This window comes from Phascolarctos cinereus, unplaced genomic scaffold, assembly GCF_003287225.1.
Source record: "Phascolarctos cinereus isolate Bilbo 61053 unplaced genomic scaffold, phaCin_HiC Scaffold_4;HRSCAF=312, whole genome shotgun sequence".
Taxonomy (NCBI): domain Eukaryota; kingdom Metazoa; phylum Chordata; class Mammalia; order Diprotodontia; family Phascolarctidae; genus Phascolarctos; species Phascolarctos cinereus.
Genome location: NW_027555847.1, coordinates 728,601,313 through 728,622,365, shown reverse-complemented (window position 1 = coordinate 728,622,365; position 21,053 = coordinate 728,601,313). Strand labels below are relative to the sequence as shown.

Genomic DNA, 21,053 nt, shown 5'->3' with positions numbered 1-21,053 from the left:
ATCTTATCCTGCCAAGTGATCTTCAGAATCTTCCTAAGACAATTCAAATGGAAGCGATTCTGTTTCTCAGGGTTTGGGAGGCTCCGAAGGAAAGTGTGGGAGAGAAGAGGTATTAGACTGACTACCAAACTGAAGGTCTACAGAGCAGTTGTGTTGACATCATTGTTGTATCCCTGTGAAACCTGGACAGTATCAAAGGATCCTATCATTTTACTAAGTTTACTGTTAGTAAAATGGGTCCCATTGGCACCTCAGCAATAAGCCAGGACTGAACATGATTAACTTGCCAGTAACCAATAAATTGGGTCAGTGGCTTCACTTAATGACCAACGAATGGCCAACAGGGCCCTTTAAACCTAGGTATGTCTTCCTTCTGATTGGCTTGACAGTATATCACTTGGACCTCTCCTGGCAAAGGCAAGACAATGCCAATTGGTAGACGTTTTAATGGAGGTGGGTTGAGTTCTCACATCTTCCCAATTGTGAGGGCAGGACTAATCCTCAGATACATGATTAGTGTGAAGCTGGGGAAAGTTGGCTGGTCTCCAGATGTGGCTGATTAAGGTCCTCTCTGACACTTAGGGCAGCTAGGCATCACAGTGGTTAGAGTGCTGGACCTGGAGTCAGGAAGACTCATCTTCCTGAGTTAAAATCTGGCCTCAGACACTTACCAGCTATGTGAGCTGGGCAAGTCACTTAGCCCTGTTTGCCTGTTTTCTCATCTGTAAAATGAGCTAGAGAAGGAAACTGCAAACCACTCCAGTATCTCTAACCCAGCTGCCTCTAGCAATCTTGGCTAGAAAAACAAAAGCCATTTCAATCAGGTTCCTCCCAGTCTGGCCTCCCCCTTGGAAACCAAGCCAACCTTAACTTTGATGAAGAAAAGCAAGGACAGGAGACTTGTGCCCTGGGGAGGGCCTAGCCCAAGTTGGTTAATGAGCAGATGCATTGGGGGCTAGAAGCGATCACATTACTCCCCACACCTTTAGTAACTGCCAACTGAGTAAGACTAAGCAATGGGGTTTGACAAGATGGGGAAAGGATGGATTACAAAGTAATCAAATGATACAGCATAACATTAATTTTCTTCAGGATAGCAAGTTCATGGTAGATGAGGATTCAGGTGAAGGAAATGGGCCCATTGAGCATGGAGAACAATGAAGATTTTGAGGGATATGAGAGGTGGCTTCAAGTCTGTGAAGGACTGTCACGAGAAGGGAGTTGTTCTGTTTGTCTTCAAAGGGCAGGATCAGGAGCAGAGGGTAAAACCTACAAAGAAGGACCTTTGTCCTCGTGTCAGTGAAAACATAGCAGTTTGAGCTGTCCAGAAGTGGAAGGGCCACCATAAGAGGAGGTACAACAACCACTAGTCAAGGATAATGTAGGAAGGATTCCTTTGGGGGATGGGTCCTTTCTAACTCTTGAATTCTGTGACTCCTCAGCTGAGGACCTCATCTCTTATTTTACCAAGAAAATTGAGTCCATCTATTAGGAATTCTCTCTTCCTGTCACTTCGGTACCTTGAGTCTCACTACTCTCTGCTTCTAACCCTAGTCCCTAGTCTCAGAGAGAAATGTGGCCCTTACCAAGGCCAACCCTGTCTGTGCTTTGGATCCTCTACCCAGCTTACACCTTTGACCATCCCCTTCTGTTATCTTTAATCTACACTGCTGGCAACATGACCAAATCAATCAACACACATTTATTATGTGTTTCTCGTACTGTGCTAAGTGCTGGGATTTCCCCCATTCTTAAAAAAATATTTACTTCATTCAGTCAGTCCCTCAAATTATTGTCCTTTATTTCTTTTTTTGATGTCAAATTCTGAAAAAGCTTTATATCCTCATTTCCTCCACTTCCTCTCCTCTCAGTGACTAATCAACCATTTTCAGCATCTTCCCTACACCACCACCAGGGTCTTTCCAAAGTTATCAAATATCTTCCAATAGCTAAACATAGGACTCTTTATAGTCCTCATTCTCCTTGACTTCTGCAGCTTCTGACTCTGTTGAGCACCCTCTCCTCCTAAATATTCTCTCCTCTCTAGGTTTTTGTGATACTGCTCTTTCCTGGGTCTCTGCTAACTTGACCTCTTTGCCGATTCATCAGCCATGTTATATCCACCAACTGTGGACTCTGTTCTGGATCCTCTCCTCTTCCTCTTAGTGATGCCATCAGCACTCATGGATTCAATGATCATATCCATGCAAGGGATTTTTTTCTGGTATGAGTTGGACTAGATGGGCACTGTGTTCCTTTCCACTTCTAAAGTCCTCTGCTTCTGTCTTTGTGATGCGAGTTAGGACGCAATTGGTATTAGATCAAGAAAATATGTACATGTATGTAAAAATCAATAGACATGAGGTATCTCATACTATTGCTAGAGTGAGATTGGGAGAACAGATGACCGAGTCATGGGAATAGGAGGTGACAGCGATGTGCTTTGGGGAATTATGGAGTCCTCTATATCCTGGAAACTTGGAATTTTCACTATGTTTGGCACTCTAAGCTTGCATATGACCCACCTCTGAAATGAAGAGAGCCTATATATGATGTAGTCAATGTGTTGGCTGCTTTTGCTGAAGGCTGCATGGGTAATACTCAGAAATGAGTGTGATATAAAAACAAAAGGTGTCAACTTAAAAAGAATGGAATGAGATTTTCTTTACTTTTATTCTAAGGCACCTCTGAGTCTGGCCTAACCACACATCAGAGTTGCCCACAGTAGACCAGATGCACAAACTACATGCACACACATCAAGATTATACACAGTAGACATAATGCACACACCTAGCATGCAGTAGGCACTTTAAAATACCTGCTAGCTGACTGATGGGTCACATGCAAAAACAAAAGACGCTACATTGCCTAAGGAAGCTGTATACAAGATGGAGATGTGATAGAAGCAGAGCTGGATGTGACACCAAAGGGATGCGTGAATCCTGGCTCTGCTGCTTACTAAGAGTGTGACCTCAGGGAAGACACTTTAACTCTGTGGGCCTCAGTTATCTCAATTATAAAAGGAGGGGGTTGGACTACATGATGACAAAGGTCCCTTCCAGTTCTAAATATAGAACTGGAAGTTTCTAATGTGAAAATATGAGAAAGCCAGGCAGAGTTGCTAGGTCTGGTGAAGAAAAATAACAATAAAATGGTTTTTGTTCTGCTTTTTATCTCTCTTCTTCTAAACGTGAGGTCTTTGTCCAAAGGCCAAAAAGAGGTCAGAACTATTAAATGAATGGAATCATACCAATCTTGACATTCTCACTATCAATGGAGCTAGAAGACAGCAAGAATTTCTAGCTAAATGGAAAAATGGCTCACAAGCTCTCGACTGAAAATAAAAGAGGTCAGTAGTGCTTGTTTTATTGTGTGTCCAGAGGTAACCAAAAAAGCCCCACAACATTTCTTGGGACTTTGGTCATTTTCTGTTGCAAAAACAACACCATGGAAATAACTGCTGCTTATCCCACAACTTTTGTGAAAGATGAAGTTGCCCATGGATCACTCAATGTGACTTCCTAAAACTGTGATATCTTTTGCTGTCTTTAATACAAAATTGTAAATATAGAAGGATGACCAAAAAAAGGCCAGAAATACAGATCTTAAAAAAGGAATGAGGGAAGCTGAAGATATCTGTGCCAGACTGAACTTTCACATTTACAGATCATCAGTCATCTCTTCAAAAAAAGCACAACGTGTGGGGGCATAAGAAGGCACGTAATCAAATGAACCAAAATTGCTAACAGAGCTTATATGCAAGATGAGTATGGAAATGATGCCTAGGATGTATTTAAGTCACTTGGTCCAGATAAAATGCATCCACAGGTCTCGAAAGAACTGGCAGATGTGACTGTTGAGCCACTGTCAGTGACATCTGAAAGACAGTGGGAAGAGAGGTACCACAATACTGAAGGACAAATGCTGTTTCAATTTTCTAAAATGGGGAAAAGATCAGAGTATGCAAATCATAGATCAGTGAGCTTGACTTTTGATTCTTAGGAAAATTTTAGAACAGATGATAAAAGAGATGCTTAGTGAGTATCCAAAAAAGGAAGGGGATCACGAGAAGCCAGCAGGGCTTCATCCAGAACAAGGCATTCCAGAGTAAACTTACTTCCTTTCTGGGCAGTATTACTGAACTAGTAGATGGGAGGAATGCTATAGATATAAATTACCTATATTTTAGCAAAATGTTTGATAAAATATCTCTTATTATTCTTGTGAAGAAGATGGAGAAATGTGGATTGGACGATAATACATTAAATGAATTCAGAACTAGGTGGATGGCCAGACCCAGAATGGTAACTAATGAGGACATGTCCGCTTGACAGGAGGTTTTCAGTGGTGTCCCCAGGGATATTTTTTTGAATGATCTATTGATGTTCTTTTTTTTTTTAATGTAGCTGTCAATTTCCACTGACTCCCCAACCTACTTCCCAACAGAAACCTCCGTTAAAACAAATAAGTGGGGTTAAGCAAACTAAATCGAGACATTGGCGATACAGGATAAAGAGAAGAAAGCAATGAGCAGGATAAGATTTGTTAGTGGGGCTGGAAGGAGCTCAAGGAGAAGGGAGACAGAGGGTCCATTGTAATGGGGGCAAACACTAAATTATTAAATGCCCCTAGGAAAGAGCTAAAAAGAATCAGATTCTTATATATCTAAGGAGAAGACTATGGGTCCAAGCATGAGCCACAGAGTATTTAATTAATGAAAAACCCCAAAGATTTACTCCATAAGCTCAGAGTTATGATTCTGGGTCATGGGGCACATATATTTATTTGCAAAGTCAGACATGACTGAACAACAACAAAACAAAAAAATTTGGAACATCAGAATGCATGAGGGGAAGCAAGGTGAAGTAACACTAGAAAGGCAGGTTAAAGTTCATCCAGAAGAAGCTTCAAATGGCAGAGAACTTGGTATTTTGCACTAGAGGCAAAAGGAGCCACTGAAGATTCCTGAGGGGGGAACAACACAGAAAGGCCTGTGCTTCTGGGTGATTATCTTAGAAACTGGAGCACAGGCAGACTGGGAGCAGGGCGATTAACTAGGAAGCTACCGCAGTAGTTCAGGTGAGGGATGATAATGGCATGAATTAAGATGGTGGCCATGTGAGGAGAGGATCTGATGCTAGACATGTTGTTGGGATAAAACCAACAAGACTTAGCGATGACCTGAACTCAGAGAGGATTAACAATGAATGGGACAACAGACACAAAGATCAATCAGGAAGGAGAAGGGATAACTTCCTCTGTGATGATCAGGGAAAAGGGCAGTGAACTCCTTTTAGATTGGAACAAAGTTCTCAGTAAATTAATAGTGAATCATCTGCTGCAAACGTGGAGGGCAGGGGAGGGTGGTGACCAGGGACTGGAACAAAGAGAAAAAGGTTTGGAACATCTATTGCATGAACATAGATGGATTTTTGAAATTTGGTTTGTCTACAGGGTTTCCCTTAGATTGAAATTTCTACTTTCTGAAAAAGAAAGCACTCTGGCTAAAAAGCTCAAACTCATTTCTTTCAAAAGGCTCTACCTTCATAAAGCCTGTCTCCAGTGTGAATTCTGTAATGTTGAGTAAGTTGTTTGCTCAGGCGGAAAGCCTTTCCACATTCATTACATTCATATGGTTTCTGTCCAGTATGAATTCGCTGATGTTCAGTAAGTCCTGTCCTCAAACGGAAGGCCTTCCCACATTCATTGCATTCATAAGGTTTCTCTCCAGTGTGAATTCTCAGATGTCCAGTAAGTGCTGTGCTTTGGCTAAAAGCTTTCCCACATTCATTACATTCATAAGGCTTCTCACCAGTGTGAACTGTTTGGTGTTGTGTGAGGTTTGCTCTTTGGCAAAAGGCCTTCCCACATTCATTGCATTCATATGGTTTCTCTCCAGTATGAATTCTCTGATGTCGATTAAGCTGTGTGCTCTGGCTGAAGGCCTTCCTACATTCACTGCATTCATATGGTTTTTCTCCAGTATGATTTCTCTGATGTTCAGTAAGTCCTATGCTTAGACGGAAGGCCTTCCCACATTCATTACATTCAAAAGGTTTCTCTCCAGTGTGAATTCTCTGATGTTCTGTAAGTGCTGTGCTCAGGCGGAAGGCCTTCCCACATTCACTACATTCAAAAGGTTTCTCTCCAGTATGAATTGTCTGATGTCGACTAAGTCCTGCACTCCAACGGAAAGCCTTTCCACACTCATTACATTCATAAGGTTTCTCTCCAGTATGAATTCTCTGATGTTCACTAAGCCCTGTGCTCAGGCGGAAAGCCTTCCCACATTCCTTACATTCAAAAGGTTTTTCTCCAGTATGAATTATCTGATGTTGAGTAAGCAGTGTTCTTACTCGAAAGGCCTTCCCACATTCCTTACATTCAAAAGGTTTCTCTCCAGTATGAATTCTCTGATGCTGAGTAAGCCTTGTTCTCTGGCAGAAGGCCTTTCCACATTCCTTACATTCATAAGGTTTCTCTCCAGTATGAATTCTCTGATGTTGAGTAAGTCCTGTTCTCTGGCAGAAGGTCTTCCCACATTTGTTACATTTGTAAGCTCTCTCTCCAGTATGAATTCGCTGATGTTCAGTAAGTCCTGTTCTCTGGTGGAAGGCTTTTCCACATTCATGACATTCATAAGGTTTCTCTCCAGTATGAATTCGCTGGTGTACAATAAATCGTGTGCTTAGGCTGAAAGCTTTCCCACATTCCTGACATTCATAAGGTTTCTCTCCAGTATGAACTGTTTGATGTTGATTAAGTGCTGAGCTCTGGTGGAAGGCTTTCCCACATTCATTACAAACATGAGTTTTCTCTCCAGTATGAATTCTCTGATGTCGAGTAAGTTTTGACCTCTGTCGGAATGCTTTGCCACATTCATTACATTCATAAGGTTTCTCTCCAGTATGAATTCTCTGATGTTCAGTAAGCTGCGAACTACGGCGGAAAGCCTTGCCACATTCATTGCATTCATGAGGTTTCTCTCCAGTATGAATTCTCTGATGTTGTCTAAATTCTGCTTTCTGACTAAAGGCCTTTTCACATTCATGACATTCATAAGGCTTCTCATTAATATGAATTGTCTGATACTCCATAAGGCCTGAATTATACGTGAAGGGTTTCCCACATTCATTATACTCGCCTTCTCTATAGGTATCATATTTACAGATACTCTTTTCCTTATTGTTCTGAAGAGTTTCTAAATTGGCTTTAAGTTTCCAGGCATCTCCTAATTTGGAGACACATATATCAACCCTTGTTAATGTTTCCTGAGATGATTCTTTAAGAGCAATGCCCAGTTTTGGAGTTGAAAACTTGGTCTCCCAACCTGAAAAAAATTAAAAAAATTATTACCTCTATATCCTGCTACACACATATTATTGATTTCTGTATCCACCATCAAGAAATGTGGTTGGATAACTTTAAAAAGAACAAATAACAATCTTAAATTCCTAGGATAAAGTAAAGTCTTTCACGATTCTTCAAGTACTAGATAAATATGAATTGTTATTATCATCGCAATCAAGTATATTTTATGGAGGCAGTTAGGTAGAGTACAGAATTCTGTCCTTAAAGTCAGGAAGAATTGAGTCAAAAATCAGTTCTGTGACCTTAGCCAAGTCATTTAACTTCTGTGTATCTCTAGGACTAAGTCACAGACTAGTTGTGATTTGTATTGGTGGAAGGAGTTTCCTATACTACTTACAAAATCATAGGTAGCTTGATTGTACAATTTATATACACCCCCTAATACTTGGGTTTTCGTAGCTTCTAAAATTTTTTTTACATTCAAACTTACCACCACCTTGAGACGTAAGTCAGTTTTTATATATATATTTTTTAAGTGAGGCAATCGGGGTTAAGTGACTTGCCCAAGCTCACAGAGCTAGTACGTGTCAAGTGTTTGATCTGAGGCCGAATTTGAACTCAGGTCCTCCTGACTTCAGGGCCGGTGCTCTATCCACTGCGCCACCTAGCTGCCCCCTCTTTCTTTCTTTTTTTAAGCAATCAGGGTTAAGTGACTTGCCCAGGGTCACACAGCTAGTAAGTATTGAGTGTCTGAGGCTGGATTTGAACTCAGTCCTCCTGACTCCAGCACACACATAGGTACTCTATCCACTGTGCCACTTAGCTGCCCCAGTTTTTATATTTTCTAAAAGAAGAAACTGAGGCTCAGATTGACTTAGTGATTTGCTCACAATCTCATTGCTAATAAAGGTCAAAGCTCAGATATGAAGCTAGGTTTTCTTGTTGTTGTTCTACCCCAAGGGCCCTTCTTATTTCTCCATGGCACCTTTCTATAAAACCAAGAATATTTTCCAAGTTCTAAAGGGGCAGAATTTGAAACTGAGATATCTAACTTCTAGGATTTTTGTGGCCATGCTATGGCATCTCTCCACAATGGAATAAAATCTCTATTTCCCAAAATATTTAAGTAAATGATGGCTGAACAGCAGTTAGGGTACAATAGAAGAGATTTCTTCCTTGAGTGGGAGGTTGAACTGAATTGTTACTCAGTTTTCTCAAAAAGTTAAGGTGTTAGGATTCTAAAGAGTCTTTATTCTTCCTGCAGGTAAAGAGAACACAGACATAGGGGAGAGTAGGGGCTTTTCAACCCTCCATCTTCTCTAGCCTCCTTGGGTGGGGAGAGAGAGAAGAAAGGAGAAAGAAAGAGAGAGAGAGAGAGACGGGGGGGAGGGCAGAAAGAAATTCATTTCCAAAGGCTGCAACTGAAAGATAAATTGAAAAAAATAAGGAAACCAAAAGAGAATTCCTTCAAAGTTGGGACAGCCCAGAAATACAACAAAAGGGAGGTAGCAGATAGAGGCCCCATATCAATGCCTGTTTTGTCTTTATTACAGAGAAGGAAGATGGACAGGACCATCAGGGAAGCAGCCTCACATGGCCTGACCAGGGCTGGAGGAGTCCCCTCCCTAGTACTGGAGCCTGACCCCTACCTCACTAATGCTGTGGGCTCACAGGGCACTGACCCAGTGAGTGTGCTGGCCATACCTCCCTCTATTGTGCCTGGGAAGCAGATTTTTCTGAACACCCACATGTTCATCTTGAAATCAGCCAACCGTGCCATCTCTGCCTTCATTTGAGACCGTAAAAAAAGATGTTGAATAGTAGAGGACCAATGCCTGGGACATGCTGTTGGAGATCTCCCTGTGAGGTGACATCTACTCACTAATAACAGACTCTGGTCCTGCCTCTCAACTACCCCAAGTCCCCACATTTTATCTCAAGGCAAAGAAGGAGAGACTGTATCAAAGCCTTTGTTGAAATCCACATTTAACATTTCTGCATCCTTCTCCTGGTCTGCCAGTATCTACACTGTTCTACAGAGTGAAAAACAAAAAGGGAAGGAGATTAATAAGTTAATGATACTTTGATTCAAACTGACTACTGACAGGCTTTGATTGCTTCTCTTTGAAGGAAGGATCCCAGTAGAGAACTTGTGAATCTACACAAAATGGCTTCAACCTGAAAGTCTGAGAAGATTTTCAGAACTAAGCATAGCTTAGACAACATCAGAGAATTCACACTGGAGAGAAACCTTATGAATGTAATGAATGTGGCAAAGCATTCCAACAGAGGTCAAAATTTACTCGACATCAGAGAATTCGTACTGGAGAGAAAACTGACATTTGTAATGAATGTGAATGTAGAGGAATGTAATAAAGAAGATCTGAAAAGAGAAGGGGAGGATGAAAATGGCCTACATCTATTTGTCCAGCTAGATAGCATAGGGAGCAGCCAAAATAGCTCCAAAGGAAAATGCTCAGTAATTTAAAAGCAAGCCGAGAGGGGAGCCAGCAGCCACTCAACTTGCATGACCACAAGCACCCAGGGATGGGCAGCAAGGCCGGGCACGTAGTGTCCCCAGGGAGAGCGTGGAGAGGAAGCCCCCTCCCCTGCTGATGGCCTTCTCCACAGGCCGGGCAGCTGCCAGGAGGGGTCACTGGCCCCCCTGCAATGCGCCTCCCCTTACGTAACCGACCCAGCTGCCTGCACTGACTCACTCACCTGCACAGCTGCTCCCTGGTACATCTCCCTCAGGCATCCAAGGTCCTTCCCCTCTCTCCAGCTGGCAGACGACATCTGGACTGGAAACAGCAAGCCCTGCCCATTGGAAACAGGAGAGAGTTGGAGCCCTCAGCCCCCTCTGAGTCCACTCTTAGCCCTGGAAAGTACGCGTGCTGGGAAGGGCTCGGGGGGGCCCAGGGGCCCTTAGAAGGGCTCTTCGCTGGGGTCGCAGGGATTGGGGGAGAAGCCTGGCCCTGAGTGCACAGAGGGTCAGGGGACCACCACCCTTTCAGCTCCCAGTGTCCAAAGCAAAGACCTTTCCTCAGTGACCTGCCCCTTGGTCACAAGAGGGACCCTCTGCCCCTCCTTGGCAAACAGCCCATGCTCCAGACACCCCACAGCATTTACTACTAGAACAAAGCAAAGATTCTTCCCAGGGTCCTCACCTAGGCACACCAGGTTCCCGTAGTTCTCCAGCATCACCTCCCGGTACAGTTCCTTCTGGGCGGGGCCCAGGTGCCCCCACTCCTCCCAGGAGAAGTCCACGGCCACGTCCTGGAAGGTCACTGACCCCTGAAAGACCAAAGACACTTGTGCTCACCCAGGGACCGTCCCTCATATAACGTGGAAGGAGAGGGCATGCTGGCAGGACGCACAGGGAGTGGTGCTCGGTGTCTGGGATTCTGAATGCCATGGGTAAACATTTAGGGAGCACCTGCTGTATGCATAGGCCATCCCAGGTTCTGAATCATGCAGCAAGATGGCAGTTAACAGCAGCCCGCAGTTCTATGGCACTTTTTGGCTCGTGTAATTTGTAACACCCGTGTGAGGCAGGTGCCAGAGGCATCCACTTTCCCCTCAGAAATGGCTGTGTAAAGTGGTTTTTGTATAAGAAGCTGTGGACCCAGAATGAGAAGGAAAGAGATAGAGGGGGGGAAATCTTTGAAAAATAATATTAATTGACTGACAAGTATTTTCACTAAAAATCTGAGTCATAATCCTAAAGGAGTTGGCACAACTTCAGTTTGCAGCTGGGCTAAGTGGGATGACCGTGGGCGCCTGCTGCAAGGGTGAGAACAAGAATGCATTCGTGTTGTGCTCTAGATGTGGACCTTCCCCTAAGCCTCCTAAGCACCTCGTACAGGGGGGCCAAACAGCTGCCACTGTCCCTGTTTCACAGAGAGCAGACTGCCTCAACGAGCTGAAGTGACTTGTCCGCTGGGATAAACCCACTGTCAGACCCACTGGTCCTGACTCTGGCCTCAGTCTGGGTGCACCAGCCCAAATGAGGGGTACACCTGGAATCTGACACAGAAGTAAGGGGCAGGGCGGGGGGGGAGGGTTGCAAAATGATCGGTTAGTTTCCAATGTGTGCATTGACTTTTTTCAATGAAAACAAAGTTCAAATCAAAGACAGCAAAAGCAAGGCTAACAGGGAACAGAGAATGAAGACAGCAATGATTCTTCTCAGTGATGTGAGGGATGGGATTGGAGCCGTGGCACACTCAACCACACAACCATGGGCCACGGGGAAGCTGCACTGTGCCCTTCTGGGGCAAAGCTTTAGGGCTTTTAGCAGAAATGTGTCTTGTACTTTGTCCAAAGCTGCTTCAGCATCCACTGAGATAATCACATAGCAGGGGTGCTTTACCAGTGCCATGCCAGGAAACTGAATTGCTTCGATTCGAATTGTCCTAGGAAGATTCTGAAGATCACCTGGCAGGAGAAGGGAGGCCTTTCCCTGAACTAAACTGCCAAAAGTCAAACTCTGCTGCAGAGAGTGTGACTCCGATGGGCCGGCCACATTCGAATGCCAAATGCACGTTTGCCTAAAAGACCATTTTATGGAGAACCCCCACAGGGCAAGTGCTCACACTAAGGTCGGAAGAAGCAATGCAGGGACACTCTCAAGGTCTCTCTGAAGAACTCTGTAACCGTGAAATGGGAGACAAGGACAAGGGGGGCAGGGCAGGACCTGGCAGCCCAGCACAGAACCAGGCACACAGGAGGAGAACAGGACTGATCCCAAGGAAAAGATGAAGCCCCTCCCAGTTCTGGGCCCCTGCAGTGTGCTTCATGCCTGAGTGGGGGTCCCACTGGTCTTGGATGGGAAGGGGAGGACCCAGGAATGGACACAAGGCTTGGGGGGGGGTTCCTGCCCTTCCTCTCCAGCACTTACTATCAGTGTGATCCTGAGCAAACCACCCGCCCTGGCTGACCCTCAGCTTCTCACCTGTGAGGGGTCAGCCTCAGTGGTCTCACCTGTAAAATGGAGATGCCACTCCCTGGACTGCCTCCTAACAGGTGGGGGTGGGAGGGGACAGGCTGTGCTTGGTCAGACTTACCCTGGGAAACAAAACAGATGTTTGCTGCCCCTGTTACGAGGCTCCTTCTGTTTCCCTCAGGGCACAGCTGGCTGGAGACCTGATCACCCTGACAAGTCAAGGGGGTGCCTGGGGAGGGAAGAAAGGGGCCCTGGGGAATGGCTGGCTCGGGAGGAGTTACTGGGGCTGGTACTCCCAATCACCCATCGACGGGCCACCCCACCAGGGCAGAGCCTGACTGGACCCAAGGCCCTTCCAGCTCTGAACTGGGCCCAGGGTGGCCCCAACATTCCGGAGTAGAGGACAAGGAAAAGAAAGAAAGAATATTCTGTGCTTCCTTATATCCTGGGAGCTGTGCCCACATGTTAAGAACACAAATGGCATTTCTGGTCAAAGGAAAGCCCCACTTACCTGGTGTGCCCTGGCTATTAGGAGCCCAGAGGCCATTCTGTCCTTTCTATGTCTCCTCTTTGGGAAAAGCCAAGTCCTCAGAAGGTGGAACTGGGAAGGAAGAGGAACACTCTGCGGAGAGTCAGTCAACAAGCAGGCAGTAAGCTATAAACATGAGAAGGACAAAGCCAAGGGCCGGGGATATAAAGAAAGATATCTCCCTCGAGGGGTTCACATTCTAACAACTGGTCCTGCCAATCTGCCAAACAATTTGGAAGTGACAAAGATGCTCCTACCTTTTGACCCAGAGAAGTGCCCAGAGTCCCAGTCTGCGGCGTGTGCTTCCAGGTCCCCCAGATACCCTCAGCAGCAGCAGCAAGTGGCTAGAAGCAAATCAAAGGGCGGGCCCACTGACCGGGGAAGGGCTGGCTTCTCTGGCTTCCCTCGACTCAGCTCAGAGCCCACCTTCTGCAAGGAGGCCCTTGGGAAAGGTCTTCCCCTCAAAGATCCCCTCTGGACTCCTCCATATGTACCCAGTTAGTGCAAAGAAACCAACCTTTTCATTAAAAGTCACAAAGGTAGTGCTCTGCAGTCCCCCCCGGGATGGCCCGAGACCCCCCTACAAATTTAGAGTCCTCTTGATTCCCATGACACCCAAGCAGACTAGCTGGGGCTCAAGCGGCAGACCTGCCCTTTGCATCAGTCCGCTTGTTACAGGTTTCCACAGATCTTCTCTTATCACGGGTCAGGGCAGCTCAGTACATTTTAATGTAAAGAGGATCATTATGATCACATACTAAACACACACAGTTTAGGCTCCCAAGGCCTTGATTACTACGCTTTCTTGTTTGTTTCATCAGGTACACACTGGCTCCCCCAATAGACTATAAGCTTCTGGAGGGCAGGCTCTTGCCTTCCCTCTCTTGGTATTCCCCGTGTGCAGAACTGTGCCTGGCACACAGTAGGCCCTGGGGAGACTGAACGCCTAAGCAGACTGTGGAATAGGAATGTAGTGCATTGTTGATGCACCAAAGGTTAGGCACACAAAGAATTCTGAGAAGCCTGGGAAGATCTCTATGAACTGATGCAAGGTGAGGTAAGCAGAGCCAGGAAGACAAAACAGGCTCTGCGCCCAATGTCAACAGACAACTGAAAGAAAGCCCCTGCGTGACCGTGAGCAAACACAGTAAGAAAACACGTCCCCACCTCACAGCTGTGGGGGCTGGGGTGTGACATCTGCCCGTATTGTCAGGCCCCCGGAGGCAACTGCAGCTTCTGCTCAGCTGCTTTTCTCCCTTGCTTCTTTTAGTCGAGGTTATAAGGCAAACAGCTTCATCACACAGGCACGTGAATACAGTGGGGGTGGAAATGTGAACTGGTTCAACCTTTCTGGGAAAAGCATCTGGCACCAGGCAGGAAAGTCCCCCACTGGTTCAGAGGGTGCGCTCCCCCCGGGAGCCCCCCCAGGAAGCAGCAGGACCGTGTTTGTCTCTAGCGGCTCAGTCAGACGAACTTCTACCTCGTCCTGATGTTGGGGACATCCCTTCCCTCCCCCCTTTCAGCTCCCTTTTGTTTACCTGACTAGATGAAGCTTCTTGAGTCAATCAACAAGCATTTAGTAGGCACCTGCTAAGTGTAGAGTGCTGTGCTGCGTGCTGGGAACACCAAGAAAGGCCTGTGGCTTAACTGGGGACACACTGGCACACACAAGAAACTGACAGGCTAAACTGGACCAGGCCAACAGAGGGAAGGCACTGGAATTAAGGGGGATGGGAGCAGGCTTTTGTAGAAGGCAGGATTTTATCTGGAACCTGAAGGAAGCCGAGAAAGCCGGGAGGCAGAGGTGAGGACAGAGTGTTCCAGGCACGGGTGACAGCCACAGAAAAAGCACAGTCGGGAGAAAGTTTGCCTTTCTTTGTATCCCTAATGCCTGGCCCAGCACCTGCCCCCAAATAGGTTCGATTCAGTAAACATTTATTCAACACATACTATGTGCAAAGAGCCAGTTCCTGCCCTCAGGAAGCTTCCAATCTAATGGGGGAAGACCACACACTGAAGGAAGCTGAAGAGGGCTGGGGGGAGCCAGGCGGTGCCAGCTGCAGGGGCCTGTTGTTCTGTGGAGTCAAAGACAAGCTGGAGGAAAGATGGAGTTACCAGGAAGCTGTGGTACCTCCACCAAAGAAGTGGCAGAACATTTGGAGGCCTCTGTTTCCCCAGCTCAGGCGCAGCGAGCAGGCTGTGCCCTGAGCTTGGCATAGCAACAATCCTTTGTGCTCACCCGCTGGCAAAATGCGTTGCTTTGACCAGCACCAGGCGTTCTCTGAGGGATTTGTGATCTTCATGTGATCAATAACTGGGTTTGTTGGAGCTCCCCCTATTTCCCAGGCACCTGAGAGCCAGAAGCAGCTGACGTGCTGCAGCAGAAAGCCATCCATCACACCTCCTGACGTGCTCACAACCTGTTTCTTGTAACTGCCAAGTGAACCAAACCAGATACTGCACTCCTGTTCCCGCCACACTAAGTCCGGTTCTGTACCCTGCTGAATGATCACAAAGCTCAAGGACTGTTAGACAATGATTCCAGTCAACTTGGAGATTGCTCCCACAGGACCCGGGACTTGCATGCATCGCATGGGCCAGCCCTGGGAACTGTTTACTCAAGACCTAAGAATGACTGTGTTATGGTTTTCATGTGCCCCAGCACATCAAGCTCTCCTTCCTTCTACTTCCAAGCGTTTTCCTCACTCTGAAGTTAATTAAACTTCTACTTGATTTCTGGCTCTCCTGACACTAGCCTGCTTTGTTTGGCTCCAGCCGCCTGCAGGTTAGAGACCAGTTCCAGTCTAGTAGACAGAAGGCTTTGAGAAGAGTTGGGAGCTTCGCCCTCCAGCCTTCCAAATAGAGGGGAGAGGGGAAAGGGCGTGGGGGGAGTGAGATGCTGAAGAATATCAAACCCAAGTCACTGGTGGTAGTAATGAGACTTCAGGTGATCAGCCTATCCTGGGGTGGGGAGGTGGGGGCAGGGCATGTTGTTCTGAGGAGTTGGTCAAGCAGAGCAGCCAATGGAAAACTTGAGGGGAGTCAATGTTTTTTACTTGACTTGACCAGCCAGGAGGCCAGTGTCCCTGGCTCACAGGAACTGGAAGGGAGTGAAGTATAACAAGTCTAGAAAGGTGGACGGGCGGGGGTTGGAGGGGCAGGTTATGAAGGGCTTTGAACACCCAACAGAAGACTCTGTATTTGACCCTGGAGGTGACTGGGAACCACTGGAGTTTACTGAGGAGGGGTGACAAGGTCAGCCTGCCCTTTAGGAAGTTCACTTTGGCGGCTGAGTGCAGGATAATCTAGAGTGGGGAGAGATTTGAGACAGGCAGACCTTCTCCCCCCAATCCCCCCAGGAGCTATTGCAGTAATCAAGGGGTAAGGTGATGAAGGTCTGCACTGGGATGGGGGCAGCGTCAGAGGGGCATATTCAAGAGATGCTGCAGAGGTGAAATCAACAGGCCTTGGCACCATACTGGACATGAGGGTGAGAGAGAGTGAGGAGTCCAGGAAGAGCCTAAGTTGGGGGCCTGAGGGACCAGAAGGATGGGGGTGCCCTAGACCAGCTTTTCTTACACTGTGGGTCTTGACCCCACGTGGGGTAGAGAAAAATTTGTTAACAGTAAAAGGTTTCTGAATGAGCAGTGACCACACATTATGAATCTGACGTGTTTCTGGCAGTGCTTGCCCATGCAGCTTCACAGCAGCCTTGGTTCTGAACACAAAACACACCCACTTTGCCCTGTGCACACCCTCAGGCCACACAATGCCAATGAACACTGCCCAACTGCTAAAGGGGTCAAGAGTGGAAAAAGCTAAGAAGCCCTGCCCTAGACAGTGACAGGGAAGGTAGAAGTGGGGCAAAGACAATGAGTTTGGTTTTGGACATGATAAGTTTAAGGTGTCTACTGGACATGTGGCTGGAGATGTCTGAGAGCCAGCTGGAGATAGGAGACCACTGACTGACAAGGGAAAGGAGTGTCTTTCTTTTTCCTTTTATTCCTAATCCCAGAGTTTAGCACAGGAATTCCTTAATATGTACTTTATGTGATCTAATCCAATGTCGCCATCTGACCCAATGATCCCAAGGAAGTCAAAGTCAGAAAGAAACGTGCTCCAACCCAAATGTTCCTAAAGGCCCTTTTTGTGGTGGCAAAAGATGTGAAACAAGCAAGGTGCTCATTGAATGAGCCCACACCTCGGCTTCAGGCTTTCTCCCTGGCTGTCCTGCTGGCCTGGAATGTCTCCCTCCTCCGCTTTGAGGACTGACCTCCCTGGCTTCCTTTAAGTCCCAATTAAAAGCCCACCTCCTCCAGGAAGCCTTCCCTGAATCACCTTCGTGCCAGGGCCTTCCCTCTACTTATTCCCAGTTATTGGTGCATACATATCTTGTTGGCATGAGGTCTCCACAGCTAGATTGTGAGCTCCTTCCTGGAGGGCAGGAACTATCTTCTGCCTTTCCCACAGTGCTGGGACGTCCTAGGCACTGTGTGTTTACTGAGTGATTCCTGATTGAAACACTGCTTTGGGAAGTGATGGAATTTGGAGAGCCCCAGTGCCACCCACGTGGAGCAGGCAGTGAACGAGCAGGGCCAGAAGACTCCAATCATGCAGATACCCACAATGACGAGGAAAGGCAGGGTGCTGAATCCCCCTGCCCTCTTCGGAAAGTCTCAAGGGAGGGCCCTAGGAGCTGCAGGGGCAGTGGGGGGCCCCCGCAGGGTGGGAGCTGTGCAGAGGTATACCCCAAAGTACTTGGGGGTACAGGAGGCAGAGCACTGGGGGGTGTGCAGGGACACACACGCCCCCAAAAAGTACTTGGAGGTACAGGAGGTGGGGCAGTGGGGGGCCCCGCAGGGTGGGAGCTGAGCAGAGGTGCACCCCCGAGGTACATGGGGGTACAGGAGGCAGGGCGGTGGGGGACCCACACAAACTCCCGAGGGTATATGCGGGGACAAGAGGCTGGACGATGGGGAGCCCCAGCAGGTGTGGGAGCGGGGCAGGGCCCCTCCACCCCGCCCGGGCTCCCTCTCTAGGGACGCGACCCCCCAAGAGAAGGCGCCGGGGCGGGGTGGCGGAGCGAGTAGGCCGCTAATTGGTTGCCAGGTCGCGCCCCCCAGGAGGCTGACCAATGGGCGCGGAGAAGGCGTGGCAGCGGCGGAGTGCGCATGTGTGGTTACCTCTGGCACAGAGCTCCTCCCAGGAGGCTCCGGAACCGGGCGACTGGTACTCGGCACCCCCGCCGCCCGCGCGTCCGCCCCGCTCCCAGCTGTCACTCACCGTGGCCTAGAGTCGCAAGCTTCAGCGGCGGCGGAGAGGAAGCGGAGCGGAAGAGACCGCGAATGAAGAGGATGCGGAAGGAAAGAGCGAACGGAAGTCCATGTATCGCCTGCCCCTCACCCCTTGCCCGCGTCTTGCAAAGCCTTCTGGGAAACGTAGTCCCGAGGCTGCAGTGCTTTTGCGCATGCCCGGGTCCCATAGCTCCGCCCAGCCGGTGGAAGTGTGGAGCCCGTTCTCCGCTCCTGGCAGACCAGGGCGCACCTTGTAGGAAGGGACCTTGGGGCACCCGCCCTGCCTTCTGATGAGGCGGTGGTCCCGAGCGTCTGGCCAGTATGTACCCCTTCTCCCGCCTTCGGCCCCCGGCATCCCCCAAGTCCTGCAAATCCCGTCTGAGCCAAGGACCTCGGAGGCTTCCCAGTGCACCACATTCTGGGAGGATGGCCAGGGATGGAGGGGCGGAGGGAGGGACGGCAAACACCCGAAGCACAGAGCTGCCCTTTGAGAGGGGGAGGGTCCACATAAAAGGTGGGGAGGGGCTGGGAAGGAACTTCTGGCTGGGATCCGGGATGGGGGGGGCTTGTCCCAAAGCCGTGGGAGCATGGTGGGGGAGGGAGAGGGGATGGTCTGGCGTGGGCAGAGACGGTGGGTGGGCTGAGTGGGCGCTTGTTTACTCCCCTGGGCCGGCCAGCCGCACCTGCGGGAAGGAGAATCCATGGTCTGTGCTTGCACCCTGATTGATGAGGCAAAACTCAGCACAGAGAGAATTAAAAGGACCTTTTTGTAAGTAAGTCACGGTAGCAACACCAAGATCAGGGTGGCTTCGAGCCGGGGCCGGCTTTCCTAGGGAAGCCGAAGCCAATTCAGACAGGTCCGCCTGGGCAGGAGAGGAGGGGACCCATGCGTCTCAGCCCCTCCCCAGGGTCTCAGGTAGGGGCCCGTGACAAAGAGCCGGCGAGAGGAAAGCTGCAAGACTTGGTGTGGCCACTGGTGGATAAGCACGGCTGGGAGCAATGAGGAACTGAGTCATCTTGTCTTTCAACACACCCCTCCATTAAAAGGGCCTGGGCTGCAGCTCAGATTTGGGAACAGTGGAGAGGGACTCAGGAATCAGGAGAGCTGGATTCAAATCCTACCTGAGAAACTTAGTACCGGTGTGATCCTGGGCAGGTCTTTTCAACGCTCTTTGTCTCCGTTTCCTCATCTTGAAGGTGAGAGGTTTGCACTGGACAGCTCCTGAGATCCCTTCCGGCTCCATATCTAAGATCCGATGAAAAATGTCTTGTCTTTATGTCAACAGTTCCTTTGAGTGAGAGGGAAGGAGGAGAGACAGACAGACAGACACACACACACACACACACACACTGACTAGAGCCCTGGATTTAAATCCTGCCCCAGCCACTTACAAGTTACATTTACTAAATGCCAGGCTATGTGAGAAAGGCTTTACAGATATCTCCTTTTGACCTCACACAACCCTAAGAGGTAGGGGCTATTAGGATGCTCCTTCCCCAGGTGATAAAATGAATTGGTTGAATGACTTATCCAAGGTCACACAAGTAAGAATCATCTGAGGTCCAATTTGAAGTCAGGTTTTCATGGATTCAGGCAGAACGCTCTATCTGCTGTGCCACTGAGTTGCCACTGAAGGAAGAGGAAAGGCTTGCTTTAGCTGGCTACTGTCTCCGAATGTACCCACTTCCAGCTCAGCAACAATCGAAAGTCCGGGAGCAGAATCAGTTACCAAATGTCTACCCATGCTCCAAAGTCCACATAAAGAATGGTTCAGCCGTGCAGTGCTGTGCCTGCTCGTAAGGGTCAGTGTTCCTTTACAGCTGTGATAAGGATTCTTTATTTCCTTTGCTAGTGTTTGTTACTGGGGTTCAGTGCCACCTGTCTGGTTTAGGAGGCTAATGGCTGGCTGAAGCCTGTCTCATGGGATGTCAGTATCAAGGCCTTCAGAGATTTCTAGGATGAGAAGCCACAAGGGAGGAAAAAGGCATTTATCACACCTGCGATATGAGACAAGGCTTCCCAAAGTGATTTTGTTTCTTTTCTTTGTAGAAGGATCCCAAGCCGTTCTGAAGCTGGTTATCTTCTGGCCCACAAATCGCCTCTTCCAATTAGCCATTGTAAACTCTCTGGATGTAACCTGGAAGGGTAAATCTCCTCAGCCTAACCTTGGAAAGTAATTCCTGAAGTTTAGCTCCATCAGACTTTGTTTCTCCTTCCCCTGGTTGATGAGGGAGATTCTGCCTCCCTTGTGAAGGCCGTCAAACAGAGATGGCTTCTCTGTCCCTCTGACAAAATTGAAAACCAGGCAGGTTTTGTTAGAACCCTAGAAGAGTTTCAGAGTCTTTTTTCTGAGCTCTGAACCCGTGCTTAACCATAGTAAAACCTAGGTTTTAACCTCTGGAATCTCTGTGCTGATACTGGGCAGCAATTACATCTCACAAGAACCCAGTGGGCATATTTTGTGACTATTAGTGGAATAAGAGAAGATCACTGTTAGATCCACAGAGCCCCCTGCTAGCCTTCTGTCCATGGTGCTTCCACATTGGCAGTAGGTAGCTTTGGGGGCTGGCTCCAGCAGGGGGCACTGTGGGAATACTGTGGGTGAATCATGATTAAGGCTTGCTCTCAGCTGAGAAATCACCCAACCAAATCCAGAGTGGGTAGCAGGCTCTGTGTGTTCATGGGTGCCCAGGACCCCAGCAAGTGTTTCCTCTCTGGGCCCAGTGGGGCAACTGCAGTGCCATGCCGTACCCACTTAAGACTACCCAGTAAAGTCCTCTGCATCAAAACCCCTGTAATGACACTTTGGAGAAATATTTGTATGAAGCAACCTTCCATTCTCCCAGGCTGGAATGGGGAGATGAGAGGGCCTGGTAGGAGCCCAGTCCTAGATGTAGGATCTCAGGAAGCAGAGCATCAACACCATGACTCCTCTCTTCATCCTCCTCACTCTCTGCAAAGGTTGGGAGAAA

General features: G+C 48.1%; 1 protein-coding gene across 8 annotated transcripts in view; it reads right to left on the bottom strand.

Annotated features, from left to right (window-relative positions):
• LOC110201790 (uncharacterized) overlaps positions 1 to 18,195 on the bottom strand; it is a 38,459-nt gene extending 20,264 nt beyond the window's left edge. Inside the window, exons 1-7 of one of the 8 annotated variants that reach the window (XM_078151880.1) lie at positions 18,070 to 18,195; positions 13,044 to 13,130; positions 12,769 to 12,879; positions 12,296 to 12,379; positions 10,480 to 10,606; positions 10,034 to 10,129; positions 2,655 to 7,331 (exon numbers count right to left, since the gene is read on the bottom strand). In XM_078151880.1, coding sequence (XP_078008006.1) covers positions 5,530 to 7,331; positions 10,034 to 10,129; positions 10,480 to 10,606; positions 12,296 to 12,379; positions 12,769 to 12,804 — 2,145 coding nt within the window. In that variant the 5' untranslated portion in view covers positions 12,805 to 12,879; positions 13,044 to 13,130; positions 18,070 to 18,195 and the 3' untranslated portion in view covers positions 2,655 to 5,529. Of the gene's footprint in view, positions 1 to 2,654; positions 7,332 to 10,033; positions 10,130 to 10,479; positions 10,607 to 12,295; positions 12,487 to 12,768; positions 12,913 to 13,043; positions 17,985 to 18,069 lie in introns of those variants that run through there. The other 7 variants (XM_078151886.1, XM_078151881.1, XM_078151884.1 and 4 more) reach the window with 7 other exon arrangements.
• Positions 18,196 to 21,053: the final 2,858 nt, after the last annotated feature.